Below are 14781 nucleotides of genomic sequence, written 5' to 3'. Positions count from 1 at the left end.
TACTTCCAAATGAGAGTCACAATCCTCATAAAGGCAAAACACAGAAGCCCCTTAATAATACAGAGTACTGTCAGCAATTAGAATAAATGATCACAAAGCAGATTTCTCAGCATCTCCACAGTTCAGATGTCTGTACAAAGGCTGCAGATTAGCACATATAGATAATCCTGCATATATTTTCATTGTCTGCTTGAGAATGATTTGTTTCTTAAGGATGTCAGTCTTTACGTGACGTCCGCCTCCTTTGAGATCCGATTGGATTATGTGGAGCAGAAGAAAGCTCACAGAGCGGGGCAGATGTGTCAAGGGACAATCCAGGCGAGGAACAGGCAACTATACAGTTTAGAGGTATACGTTCTGCTCTGAGGGGAGATAGAATCATGAAATACAAGCTATTGGATTCCAAGCCTATTCATTACAGTCTATTCGGAGGTACATAATGTATATCGACGGCTGAACAGATAAGGCTTTGGGAGGCAGAGCCCAAATCAATACATGCATGATTCCTGATGATGTAATATTTACACAACTGCCTACCTATGAAAATGGTTTGCTCCATTGTTCACCAGCTGAAAGAAAACACTGTATTTTTGTGTCATACGTGTGTAGTTTACCCTGAAAACATGGGATTTCAACATGCAATATTATGATGTTTAGACCAAAAGTGGCCCCTATGTTGAGAACCACTGTTTCCCACAATACAAAACCATTTATGTGACATTTTATCACTTGTATAGATTCTGTATTACTGACTGACTTGTTCCTTTTTTAGGTCAATTAAAAAAGTAAAGATTTGCTTTACAATTTTTATTCCCTGGCAAAAAGAAGGTTCACAGAATTAGAGTAAAGAATTCTGTTCCATTTTCTTTCCGCTTATCTGTGAGGGTCGCGGGGATGTTGCCGCTTTTTTCCCCCTAAGGGGCTTACTGGGGCCAAATCCAGTTTTACTCAATGGGCCAACTCCCATCAGTAGTAATGGAGTAGAAATGACTGTTTCTCAGTCTGACATGTAGTGAAGAAGAAGCATAAAGTACCATAATATCGAAGTACTCAAGTATGTATATCAATATTGTACATCTGTAGAAATACTTGAGTAAATGTACTTAGTTACATTCCACCACTTATCAAAGTGGCCATTTTACTGCATAACCAAAAGTTTTAGCCTAACTTTGATATTTCAGCTACCACAAAATTTGTCATAATACTTTTTTTTTTAACATTCTAAAAGTATTTAAATGAACTATAATGTGTTGTAATAGTGTCTTAATGGGACTTTATAGCCTGCACGAGCCAGGTGCGTCCACAGACGAAGCCCCGCCCACGTTTACCTTAAATGTCCACTGCACGGAAATATGATTGGCACAGAGCTACAGCTGCTCTCAACGGTGAGACATGGCGGAGTTTGTAGTCTGACAGACAGAAGGGGGGCTCTTCAAGAGTTACTTTTTTTTTAAAAACACTTCGCGAACATGTCGAAACAACTTGCCTTGAGGACGTTAACGTCTCCGTAGCGTCAACGGAGCGGAGCTTAAAGAGGCACACACGTCTTTTTTTTTTCTTTTTTTTTTCCTTTCTCGCTCGAGGAGGACGAAGCGGCGGTTGGGAAAATGTGTTGTCATCTTCGCGCAGTCAACAGCCTTGGGCAACAAATATGGCTACTTCTTGTGTATCCTTCAGTTCGGGTTGAAAACCGTCCCGACCGGGCCGAGCGGGAGAGCCTCCGGGAGTCGCTACCACTGTAAAAGTGAAGTTGAACCCGGACGGAAAGATTAAGAAAAAAAAACAAAAGCTCGGTGGGGTTTGTTTTGTCCCCGTTTTTTTTAAGCGCCCGACGAGATGGAGCCCAAGCATAAAGAGTTGTTGGAGAAATGTTACCAGAACTTGGTGGAGTCGCTAACAGATGCGGACCGAGTGGTGGATGTCTTGGCTCACTGCGGGACCCTCAGCCAGTCGGAACGCTACGAGCTGGGACACAACTGCTCGTCCAACTCGGAGAAAGTGGACATGCTGCTGAAGATACTCACAAGTAAGGACAGAGACCATTTCGCGGAGTTTTGCTCGGCTCTGGAGAAGACGCACCCTCACCTGCACTCTGTGCTGCTCAACGGCATCGGGCCAGTGGATCACAACACAACTGGTGAGAAAGCCTTATGATCATCTCCTAACTAAAGGAAGAGTGGTATGGGGGTCATGTGTAGCTTCATAAGTGATGTATTTGTCTTTTTAGAGGACTGTGTTTTTGGTTCTGATCCAGCCCCTGTCTTCGATCCTGATGTAACATTAGAGGTATTGACCATATGACAACTTGATGAAGGGCATGACTTTTCCTTTGGGCAGGAATAAAGAGGGAGAGAGGCAGAGGGCTGTACAATCATGTGACCTGATGCTTATTTACACTCACACTACTGTGCTTGTTTTTCCCTTTGCCATGTCACTAAAAGCACAGCCTGCCAGCCCCCCTTGTGTGAAAGCATTTAATGGACCTAAAAAAGACTCAAACAATCAATGTAGTGGCAGCACAGGGCTGCCTGTGCATGAATCAATAACCCACACTGTCAAAGTCAAAATGAAATGTTTCATTTGTGTCTTGGTACAGAAAACAACTGCAACTAATGATTGTTTTCATTATAAATGAGCCTGTAAATGACTTGATTTATTAGCTGAATCACTGTTTGTGCCACAAAGAGGCCTTCACAAATCACATAGAGACCAAGATGATGGCTTCAAATTGCCTTCTAGCTGGGCAATGTGTCAGTATTTTATTGTTATCATGATTTGAGCCAATATAGCATCTGTACATTTTGGATATCATTATTTGGTTATGTGGCATTTAAGTGTTATTTTAGTCATTAAATCCACATTATTGATGAATATTCAGCAACAAGCTTATTATCATTGATTTGTGAAAGTATCAGTAGTCATCCTCACAATATCGGTTTGGACATAGGCCTATTTATTCAACACTAGTTTCATCTGATTATGTAGCATTTACGAAGGGTGATATTGGTCATCACTAAGCTTATTATTTTTGTATTATTGACCAGTCTGCTCGTTGTTTTCTTGATGTAATAGTGAAAAAGTGCAGGTTCAGTCGAAACATTACTGCTTTGGTGCATTAAATGATTTGGACGTTGGACCCCTGCTGTGTGAGAGAGAGGGTTGTCACCATAGTGGAATTTCTAACTTTGAAAAACTGACACAACATTGAGAGCATAAGATTATAAGATAAATATATAAGAAGGCTTGTGTGTTATGAGTTAAGCACAAGCTAAGTTAATTTACTTCTGAGGATGGTAGGACTATAGATGCACTATAGAAGTGCATGTGTTAATTTGCTTTCGAAGAGGAGAGCGTAAACAACAGAGCTTGTAATGGATCAATACTATGATATTTCCATGTTTTTGACAACACAAGCGTTTAAATAGTGAAAAATTAACCACTTTTACTCCAGAGGGACATTTTCAAGTTTCTTTTGTCTGATCAACAGCTCAAAACCAAACAATGCTCCTTTTACTAGCAAATAAGGCAGACAAATGCAGCAAATACATACCAATGAGAATCTGGATATGGGAATTTTTTACTTTATCGAGAAACGAAACAGTCACCAATTAATTTCCTTTTGATTGATCGTTTCAGGTCTTATCTCTTGTTTTGTCCGAACAACAGACCAAAAAACGGTTCACAACAAAACAGAAAAAGGCTGCAAATCCCTCACATCACCTGCAAATAAAAAAAACCCAAAAAAACTGGCATATCTGATCAATAAATGATTCAGATGATTTGTTGATCATCAAACATGTAGGCAACTGTATTTGTATAAACTCATAAACGTACTGTCAACTTATTTTTAAGTTTTCTTGTGATTAAAAACCTTTTTTAAGGATATATCCGTGAGGTCAACGAACTGTGCATTCAATTCTTATCCTACTGTTACGTTTAGTGTAAATAAAAAAGCTTTACACACTGACATTAGATTTAATGTTCTAACATGCCACATATTTCACTGTCATGCCTTCTTATTTCACCCATAGATGTGAGTTTTTAACTAAAAACAAACAACTTATAGATGATGCAAAGCTTAGATGGCACATAAATCCACCTCGTGTTTATATCTCATAGGATGTATTTCCTCTGCAGTTCATTCAGTGTGATGTGTGTTAATTTGTCCTGTTTTTCTCCCCAAAATACACCACTTATTCCTTGAAATGTGTTTTTCTCCCTAACAGCTAAGTCCTAAAGACTGTTTTTATGATGCTAATAAATGTGTCATCAAATTCAGCATAAGCCAAATCGGTGGTGATTTATGTCCCGAAATGTGTCACTTTGAGCACTAAACCCTTCATTCATATGTAGCGTATGTATATTCAGCAGCAGCAGCAGCAGCAGCAGCCAGCAATGGCACATGGTCCTTGCTCAGCACCTCTGCTGCACCTTTGCATTTCAAAAGCGACATTTGCATCGCCGGTTACTTTGTTCGCTCTCAGCTATCGTGTCATACTCAGTGAGCTGAATGGTGAGGTGTTAATTATGCATTTATTCTGCCCTCATTATTTATAAAGAGAACTGAAGCTACAGAGTGAGTCTGTTTTTCTAAGCTTTTTCATTTTTGCGCCACATTTCACAAATCGTGCACCGTGTCTAAAAGTGAGCACTGATAGGCTTCCTGCTGCCGCTGCAGCTGGAGAGGATTGTACACGAGCGTGTTCTGGGCTGGTCGGGTGTAGTCTGCAGCAGTTCCCTGTTGGTAGTCACACAGGACGCAAATGGGCTGAGCTGCTTTTTGCTACTGGGCGGACAGGTTCCTCCACTGCGAAAGCCACAAGAAGGGCCTTTCCCCAGCAAAACAGAAGCCTGTTACAGCGTTTGGTTTTGAATAATATGCAGCAGCCTGATGGAGCTACTCCCCAGTGACCCAGAGTCCCAGAGGGTGAGAGCTGGATCATGTTTGAAATCAAAACAAGGTTAACGAGTGGGAGCTTCGTTAGTTAACACCAGCTGGCTAGTTGACAAACAGAGATGCTAGAAGTAGCTGATAGAAATGATCACTGAGCTGCAAGAATTTCACTGTGATGTGAATATGATGCATGCCTATACAGTACATATCCAAGAAGGCTTGTTTGTCTTTTAATAAAGAGGGCTATTCAGTAGTTTTATATGACCATAGCTTCAAGGCTTGACAGTAGATGCCTTTTTGGTTTACAGAGTGTACTTACCTTTTCGGGAAGAACAATAACATGACGCCAGCAAATCAAAAGGGTGTGTATGGTTGCTGACGTGCTCACTAGGCTGTGTTTCTGTAAATTATTACTTGAGGTTAGGTAGCAGGATATATTTTCTTTATAGTTTCCTCCTGTCTTGATCTTCTCCCTATTAAAGAGCAACGAAGTTTAGAGTATGCACCCTTTTTTTGGCAATGGATTTGAGCTATTACCACAGATGGTAGTGAGCATTTTACTCCAGAATCAAAACAATCGTGTAGCTGTTTGATTCAGTCTTATGTTGTGGTGGCTTTACAAGAACAAAAGTCTGCAGCGATGTTAGCTATTCTGTGAGGCTGTAGAAATCAGAACTGTTTGATAAACCAATGTTATGGATGCATACATTCTGACCTGATGGACCTGAGGATCACAAAGACATTTAAAATGTCTCTGTGGAACTTCTGTGTTGGAAGCTAGTCCTTGGTTCATGCTCGCAGACTCTACTTCTAAACAATTGCTAGCTACTGTTGCTCTTTGTTAGCAGAGGGGAGAGAGGCACTGTGATGAGGCAGTCAAGAACATTTGAAGTCATATTCTTTGGCCTGTCGTGGCAAATCTGAGTCCTTAGACGATTCATCCACAGGTTTGTACAGGCAACCGAGAATATAGTTAATAACCCATGTCAATTTCTTTCAGTTTATACATAAAGCTCCTTTATTGTCTAAATCAAATTGCATGATTGTTGAGACATTTTGCCCTGAATCACAAATGCCAACCTGCTGGAGGCTCTAGTTTAATTCTCTGGACACCGGGAATGTCAAATTTCATGGCAGTCCATTAGAGGTCGACCAATTTATTGATTAATCTGCACTGATACGTTTACATCAGCTGAACTTGGCTCCAGTATTGGCCGAATAGTGGTCCACTAGTCATACAGGAACATACATCACCAATTTATGTTATATTTTTGAATTTTAGTACTTTGACTAAGATGATCAAGTCAACAGCTATCCAGTTTCTAATAAAGTTAATGATACATTTTTATTTTCAAGGCGGGTTTGAGCAGGGGTGACATGCAGTGATTTATCTATTATCAGCTTTTTACTGCTCCAAACTCTCATCATTATATCTGCCTTTAAAATCTGATATCGATTGACTTCTGCAATCCATTAAATATTTGCTAAAGGGGATGTTAAATGATTTCACACATAGAAGTCTATTTATAGGTCCCCTTGAGTACAACAACTGCGCATGTGAAAAGAATTCTGTGGCTCTAAAGGGATCTACCAGATAAATGGCCATTACATGCTGACTTTTTACATGCTTGCATGCTCAGTTACAGCAGGAAGAGCACAGGTGTTGGTAATAAGTTTAATGATGGCTGTTAATTAAGCATGCTGGCTAATTGTCTCCCGTCTCATTGGGAGTCTTGAATGGAAAGTAATTCTATTAATAGCACCTTAGCTTTTCCTGCTGTGACAAGTCAAATTAGGTTGTCACAACTTTACAAATTGTACAATCCATATCTCTTCTTGAATGTGCAGGAAACATCTGACTTCAGCTTTAAACAGTGATATCAGTTGCATTATTTTGCCCTCTGAATGTTTCATTTTATGACTTCTACAGAATCAATATTAACAGACACTTCCTGGACCTGCTGGATTAATGAATAAAAAGATATGACCTTGTTATGGACACGTACAGCTTGTCGAACTGTCAGATCTGAGGAAGAATTCAAGCCGGTTTTAGCTTCAGCTGCTGTGACTTTAGAAAAGATATCAACCCAAATAAGATACTTGAGTCGTGAGGGTCTGACCCGCAGCGAGGTCCAGGTCATTTGACTTCCACGGAGCAGAAAAGTGAGCAAGCTATGACACAGTGAACCTTGCCCATTGAGACACTCTCTGCTCAAACAGAGTCATGGGAAACTTAAGCTAGAGAGAGAACAAAGAGAGCTTGATCCATGGGATGCCACGGTTCCTGAGGCACATCAGTCTTTTTTTTTTTTTCTCTTTCAGCTCTTTGCTGGGAAAAAGAGGGGTGAGCCATGTTAGCTGGGCTGCTTCCAGTCTTAATCAAACTCATAGTCTCCTTTAGCTAGTGGGAACCGAGCCAGCCAGGGATTGATTTAGAGTACTGAGACGTGGGTAAACAGAATCGTTTGTCATGCTCCCGCTCCGAGTCGAGCGCTAGACTTTACATCAGGGGTGGAAGTTGCTGATTTAACCAAACTAAAAGCTGCTCATCCCACGGCCAAGTTATATCTCAGTAAATGTGCACTGCTGGCTGTTTGATCTCAAAGGCTTGTGTAGTCTGTTTAACATTTTAAGCACCATTTTAAAAAATCCTTTTATGTCTGACAGTGTAAGAGGAGGAAATGTGTGGTGGTGCTCTGATTTGTATTCAATAAAAAGAGTATTTAATTCAACTAAACAAAACCTAATTAATAACAAATTTAACAATGTGTTAATTGTCTCCCGCTTGAAGGGGAAGATGTGATGATGGTATTATCTGATCTTTTATTGGATTAAATGAAGCAAACCATGTTTATGTTTTGAAAACTGGAGTCCAGTTGAGACTGAGGTTGCAATGATTAATTTATTAATTGATAGGTTGAAAACTTTTAAACTAGTCAATAACTATTTTGATTATCAATCAGTTGGAGTAATTTTTCAAAGGAAAAAACTTAAATGTGAGTATAATTTCCTCCTCTTTGACAGTAAACTTCTTTGGGTTGTGGATTAAACGAGACATCAAGGATGTCCTACAGCTTTGGGAAAGCTTTGAATTACATTTTCTGACATTTTATAGACAAAAAGACAAATTGATTAATCGAAAATATGATCAACATTGACAAAGAAAATAATCGACTGGTCTCAGTCCTAGTTGAATTTGGATATTTGAGGCAGATATTGATATTTGAAACTCTGATAAATCCAGTATTGAGAGGCTTAACATTAAACACAAACATGGCAAACATTCGATATGCATCCTTTTATTTGATTTATTTAGAGTTGTGACCATCATATGTCCTCAGTAGGAAATACTGAAGTTGAAAAATAAGCTTCTCACGAGAACAAACTATGTAATGGTGACTCTGAGTTAGAGCTGTAACAGTAAATGGATCAAAAAACTAATCTAGCCATAGAAAATTACACAACTATTTTGTTTTATTTTTATAAGTCATGAAATACGAAACTCTGCGTGGTTCCAGCTCTTCCATGGTTTTGTGCTAGAAATCCAACTATGTTTTTTTTTTTGCATTCTTTCACCAACAAACGAAAGTTTAGAGTTTAGGTAGGTATGATTGGCATTTTTCACTCTTTCACTCAATATGTAAAAAGATAATGAAAATGATTGTTAGTTTAAGTGACATTAACATAACTGCAAGAAGTTTACATTTGTTTATTAAAACAATTTGCAAATTACTAACTTTTTCTCGAATAACATGCACAACGGCTCAAAAGTTTTGGGTCATCAAATGAGTTGCCAAATGAGTCGACTTTCATCTACTGCAGCAGTCACAGCCTTTTTTGTCAATTAGTTGAGATAATCTTGCATAAACACTAAAATGACTCGAACCTTTTGAGCGGTAGCGTTAGCCATCAGATATTAAAGATGCCATAAAGACATTGATATTTCATAAGATATTGGTTTTTATTTATTCATCTAAAAATAATCAATAGATCCACCAAAGATGGAAAAACAATCGTTCCTTTGGATTCTTTTCAAGAAGGACTTTGGTGTTTCTTTTCCAAGTAAGACAATCTTCTCCATAGTACTTACAGTGTTGTTCTTAGGCTTTCTTTCTATACAGTTAATTTTGAATCACTGTAGGCTATAAAAGAAGGGGCTTTCACAGGGGGGGAACTGTGTGATGTTGTCAGAGGAGATAAAAGGAGAAGCTCTGGGGCTGCAGCCTCTTTGGGGCCCTGGCTAGTCAGTATTCAAGCTCCCTGCCCAACTGATAATTAGCCACACTCTGCTGTCAGCCCACAGTCCCGTCATCCCAACTTGGGGAAAGTCCCACCTTATTATGCCTCCGGCTGGCCTTTTTTTCCAGTAAAGGCCCCTGAATGTAACCTTAGCCACAGAGCCTTGATGTGCCATACAATACAGCAGATAATCATCTTACTATAATGCAGACATGCTCGAGTACACTCATAGCTGACTTTAATGTTTTGTTCGTCTCGCAGGGTCCACTTACAGCATCTTGTCCACCATGCCATCGGATTCAGAAAGCAGCAGCTCTCTCAGCAGCTTAGGTGAGTGTGGTGCTCACGGTGGCATTCAGGTGTCGGGTGAAGAAATGTCTAAGAAAGAACATTATCTTCCTTGGAAAAAAAAAACAAGTGCGTGCAAAGGAACCAACCTTAGAACAGATTCAGCTGATAGTTTTTTGTTGAATAATAGTCAGACGTTGGTCGCCTGTTTACACTCTGAGCACATGCAAGTGATTACACAGATGTGAGAAGGATTTAGTAACCCTCTACCCCCAACAACACGCGCGCGCACACACACACACACACACACACACACACACACACACACACACACACACACACACACACACACACACACACACACACACACACACACACACACACAGACCTGTTTCATTTAGTCATTCTGAGGGAAACAGAACTTTAATCTCAGTCAGTAGGGCGACTTCTCTCATAAGCACTGCGGTTAATGAGTACTACAACGAGGTAGATAAATAATGAAGTACAATATTAAACTGATGGCATGAATGTAAACAGTGATTTCAAAGGTGTTTTCTTTTTGCGTTCTGTAAATGAATGTGTACATTTTTGGTCCAGTAGCTGCAACAAAGAGCTCTTTTCTATGATTAGTTAATATTTAGACCAGGTAAGTTCAGAGTTCTTGAGTCTTGTGAGTACACTAGTTTTCCTAGTTTAGTGAAAGCACATTTCAGTTGTATTCTATTAGCTTACTTGAGCTTACTTTTTTCAATAAATCAATGGGGCTGCACAAATTCCCCCATCGTCTGAGCTCTGTGAACAGCCCATGCCACCAGTGACATGCTGACTCACACAGGTACGCCGGGTCAAGCCTCCTCCCCACCGCCTGCCAACATGGACAGTCACCAGGTGAACGAGAAGATGGAGACGGTCCTGTTCCAGCTCAGGCATGTAACCCGTGAGAGGGACGAACTACGCAAACGTCTGGCTCTCTCCTCACCTGGAACCACCTTCGATGAGTGCAGGTACTGTTTCTGATCTCGTGCACCTGAGTGCATGTTTTCCCAAAGCAAACATTGACAGAAAGGGGCAGTGATCCCGTGTATACCTGCACTCTGCGGATAAAGACATGTTGCCTTGTTCATCTTATAAAACCAACAAAAAAACTAGTGAGCTGAGGTCTTACGTGACGTAAAATTGTCTTAAAACTATGCCCAACTCTGTAAAACAAGGGGTAAGCATACAATTTTAATGATGCTGCTCTTCCCCGGTGTTCCCATAAGCACAAAGTTTGTGTGATGTTTAACACGCTCTTGCTTCTCTCATCCTCCCATGTGTTGTCTCAAAACTCAATTTTGTCTGCCTTCCTTCTTCCCCCTCTCTGTGTAATAGACCAAACTCAAAAGCAGGTCATGACTATGAGCGTCTGAAGCTTCAGTGCATGAAGGCGATGGCAGACCTGCAATCCCTACAGAACCAGCACAGCACCACCCTGAAGAGGTGCGAGGAGGCTGTGAAGAAAGCAGACTTCTACCAGTGAGTGGAAATGCCTACTACAGGGCCTTTTTGTAAATTTTTCAACAGCCGGCGCATTTGTGCTGTATGCATTTGCGCTCCGCCTGCAGGGTTTTAGCTCGTATTCAGTTCCTTCCTCTGACATATTCACAGCAGATTGCATAGAACAGATTTTATTTTTTTTGGGAGTAATAGGGATGAGGCCTTTATACCAGCCAGAAAGCTGATGAGTTAAGCCTCGAAAAAATCCTCACATCCCTTCATCAATTTAATTTCATCTTTCTTAAAAAAAAAAGAGGTTTTTTTTATTGTCTTCTCAGCAGCATAAATCCAGAGTCATCTTTCAGAGCAAAGGTTGAGAGAGAGGGGACTGAATTACTTCTCTATAAGTAATGCCCTTGAAGAGTTCATGCCAAAGCGTGGCTCTGTAATCATCATCATCATCATCATCATCATCATCATCATCATCATCATCTGAGTGCCGTCTGCATGGCACGGCATCTGTGCCATGAGGATAATGTTGTGAACGGAGCATTTGTTGCCCCGTGAAATAAGCTGTGCCGAGTCGACGTGGAGCAGGAGGCCAGCCCATTTGTGTGATTCAGTGTGCCATACTGTCTCCGTCATGTAGGGGACCGACATCTGGCCCCAATGCAAACAGACAGATGAAGGATTATTGCCATGTTTAAGCCTCTCCTTCTGAACTCTGTTTGCACATCAGAGAGAGTATTTATAACTGTCATGTCTGCCTCTGCTCTTAAAACGTTCACACTCAGCACCATCCTCTGAGAATCAGAAATCACATTGTGCTAAGATCAATAAGTCACTTAACACGTAGGCTAGCATTAGCACTCGGTAATCATGGAGGATTTTATTGATCCCCATTGTAATTCATGTTGGGGCTGTTTCAAGTTGAGCAGCATTACATGAGTGGTATTTTTAATTGTTAGTATTGGCATAAAACCAATTAGCATTTAAAAGAACAAGTTTTGAAATGGTGCTAATTATTTCATATCATATCAGGGTACATGACACAGTACCTTGTAGACTGCAAAGAGCTCCCTAGAAACTATGAGCAAGCTTAAATTTTTCTATTTATTTGATTTTTGTTTAAGGTAAAGAAAAACAGCAGACGAGCATGTTTGACTTGTTGGCTTGAAAATCCTGCTTATCAATTTGTAGAAATTATGAAGCGTTATTTCTGAGGAGTGCTGAAATGATTAGTTGTTGAGAGGAAATTACAGTAATCAACAGCAATTTTCCTAATCAGTTAATCATTTAAGTAGCTTAACAAGCAAAATGCTGAATATTCTTTGTTTTCCAGCTTCTCCAATTTGAGGATTTGCAGCTTTTCATGTTTGTTTTTTTTTTTCTTTTTTTAATCGCTGTAAATTAGATATGGGAAGCACGGAGCAACTCACAATACAATACTATAGGGGTCAACAGTGATGCAGAGAATGACTGAATACTGGAATCTACATACATAAACAGGAAAAAATAAAAATCTTCTTCTTAAACTCGAGAATAACCAGTGATTGAATATAACTACAATTCACTCAACGTCTGTACTTACTTACAACGTTTAGCTACTTTGTTACTTTGCAAATTCAGAATGTTCAGTTCTGATTGGCTATTACCCGTGACATCAGATAAAGTTGCCGCCACTGTGGCCACTAACAGTAAAAACAAAGGTACCGATAATTAGGAGAATGCTAAATATCGTCCCGATAGATAATCTTTCTACCCCATATCATGCCATGTCCAGCGATAGTATCATGTTACAGTGATACTTTTTTTTTTTTTTTTTTTAGCCTTTTATGGCTTTATTGGTAGTACAGCTGAAGATATGACAGGAAACGGGGAGAGAGAGAGGGGGAGTGACACGCAGCAAAGGTACCCAGGCCGGGAGTCGAACCCGGGTCCGCTGCAGAGCCTCGGCACATGGGACGCGCGCTCTACCAACTGAGCTAAACGGCGCCCCGATTCTGTGATACTTTTATAACATTTTTAGACATCAGCATCATCTTTGATACATAGCAATGTCTGTTTTACTGAAGAAGGAAAAAACAAACTTGTCGTAAGAAGAAGCTATATTATATACTGCATGTATTAATGTTTTGTCCCACCCCATCTGTAAACTTGGGATTTTGTGACAGGCTTTTTTGTAGAGTAAACAGTGCATCTCAAATAGCATCTTATATGCTAAATAGTCATTAGTTCAGCATTTGTTGCTCTGTGACTCACAAGGCATTGTCATACTTTTCCTTGGCTAAAACTGCAGTAATGCTGATTTTAAACCTGACTGGCTGCGCCCACGATCTGATGGTACTTGCTGTGGTATCTCCTCAGTACGCTGCACAGCCGTATGGCGAGCGAGCACGCCCAGCTGAAAGACGAGCTGGAGGCGGTGAGACAGGACAACATTCAGCTGGTCAGGGAGCACAACCATGTGAAGCAGGCCTGCGAGGAGCTGAGGAGGCTACATGAAGACGACCAGAGAGAGGTGGCTGACATGAGGATGCTGCACCAGCAGGTAACTGTGGAACTGGACATCTCATCTACATTCATGCTTATACAGCTACATACAGGTGCACACTGTCTCTGCATACACACATTAGAGTTCAATCATTTAGATCTTGACACAAATCAGTTTCCTTATCTCTTGGTGACCATTACGTCCCAGACATCAGTTAGAGAAATGGGGTCAGACAAGCTTGTCTTCATCGTTCACAACAATCTTTCAAATGAAATAAATGACTAGAACCTGGGTCTTTCAGTGCACCTCTGTCCGACAAGCAGTCAGAAGGTCAGATCATTAAATGTTTGCAATAGCTTACATAACCGTGGGGAATGTCTGAAATGACTCTTTGATAGGAAGGATGCGTGCCTCATTGTCCACAGAGCTCATGTCATCATTAAGTAAACTGATCTTCAGCGTCAGTCAAATTGGGAATCAAATTAGCTCAGTGATGTCAGTCCAGAGTCGACCTTCATAGTGTAGTCGGTAGATGACAGTGACGGGCTACATTCTTATACTGTCTCCTGTGTGAAATGTATCCTGGTTTGTCCTTAGCTAATCAGCCCAATTTATGATTTATACCATAGTAATTTACAAGGAAAGAAAAGAATGTTTCTGTGAGAATATATGTGCATGGGGTGTAAGTATGATATCATATAGACTGACGAGCATTAAATTCACTGGAAAGTTTTGATGACGCTCTTAGATGCTCTGACATCAGCACTTTATATACCCGTGGGAGAAAGTCATAACCATGTTTATTGTGGTTACTGACTACAAGTCATGCTGCACTTTATGGGTGTGTTTTTCTCATGAAGAATAGGTGTGCACAGCATAGTCAATAGTCTAGACCACAATTAATTAATGTCATAGATGATGACAGATGGATAAGCACTGTTTGTTTGTTTGTTTTTGCTAACGTTATGCAACTTAACAACAAAACTTTTGTCTTATTTTTTTTCTACATTTTAATCCACTGTGCCATTAAACATAGTTGCAGGGAGTATAACTTTTCTGAAAACAAAGCCTTGTTTGTTGTAACACTTTATTTCATTGAGTAACCTGAATTATGTCACTTCCAGGTGATGAGAGAGGGTTCATCTGACGTCCTCAACAAGCTGTATGACACAGCTGTGGACAAGTTGGAGGCCATGAAGGGTGACTACGAGGCTCTGAGGAAGCGTTACAACGAGAAGACTGCGGGCCACAATGCAGACCTGAGTCGTCTGGACCAGGCTGAAGAGGAGAACCATCGGCTGCAGAAACAGCTGGACATGGTGCTGAAGCAGAGAGACGCTGCCATCCACTATCAGCAGCAGTACTCCTCGTCTATAAGAAGGTGAAGCCG

General features: G+C 40.5%; 1 protein-coding gene across 3 annotated transcripts in view; it reads left to right on the top strand.

Moving 5' to 3' along the window:
* Nucleotides 1-1370: 1370 nt before the first annotated feature.
* Nucleotides 1371-14781, top strand: part of LOC115571561 (disks large homolog 5-like) — a 37115-nt gene continuing 23704 nt past the window's right edge. The window contains exons 1-6 of one of the 3 annotated variants that reach the window (XM_030401009.1): nucleotides 1371-2137; nucleotides 9395-9463; nucleotides 10272-10425; nucleotides 10793-10936; nucleotides 13265-13448; nucleotides 14516-14772. In XM_030401009.1, the coding sequence (XP_030256869.1) occupies nucleotides 1837-2137; nucleotides 9395-9463; nucleotides 10272-10425; nucleotides 10793-10936; nucleotides 13265-13448; nucleotides 14516-14772 (1109 nt within the window). In that variant the 5' untranslated portion in view covers nucleotides 1371-1836. Of the gene's footprint in view, nucleotides 2138-9394; nucleotides 9464-10256; nucleotides 10426-10792; nucleotides 10937-13264; nucleotides 13449-14515; nucleotides 14773-14781 lie in introns of all 3 variants that reach the window. The other 2 variants (XM_030401008.1, XM_030401010.1) reach the window with 2 other exon arrangements.

This window comes from Sparus aurata, chromosome 20 (genome assembly GCF_900880675.1).
Source record: "Sparus aurata chromosome 20, fSpaAur1.1, whole genome shotgun sequence".
NCBI lineage: Eukaryota > Metazoa > Chordata > Actinopteri > Spariformes > Sparidae > Sparus > Sparus aurata.
Note: the sequence above shows the minus strand (reverse complement) of the source record. Positions and strands in the feature narration are given on the sequence as shown.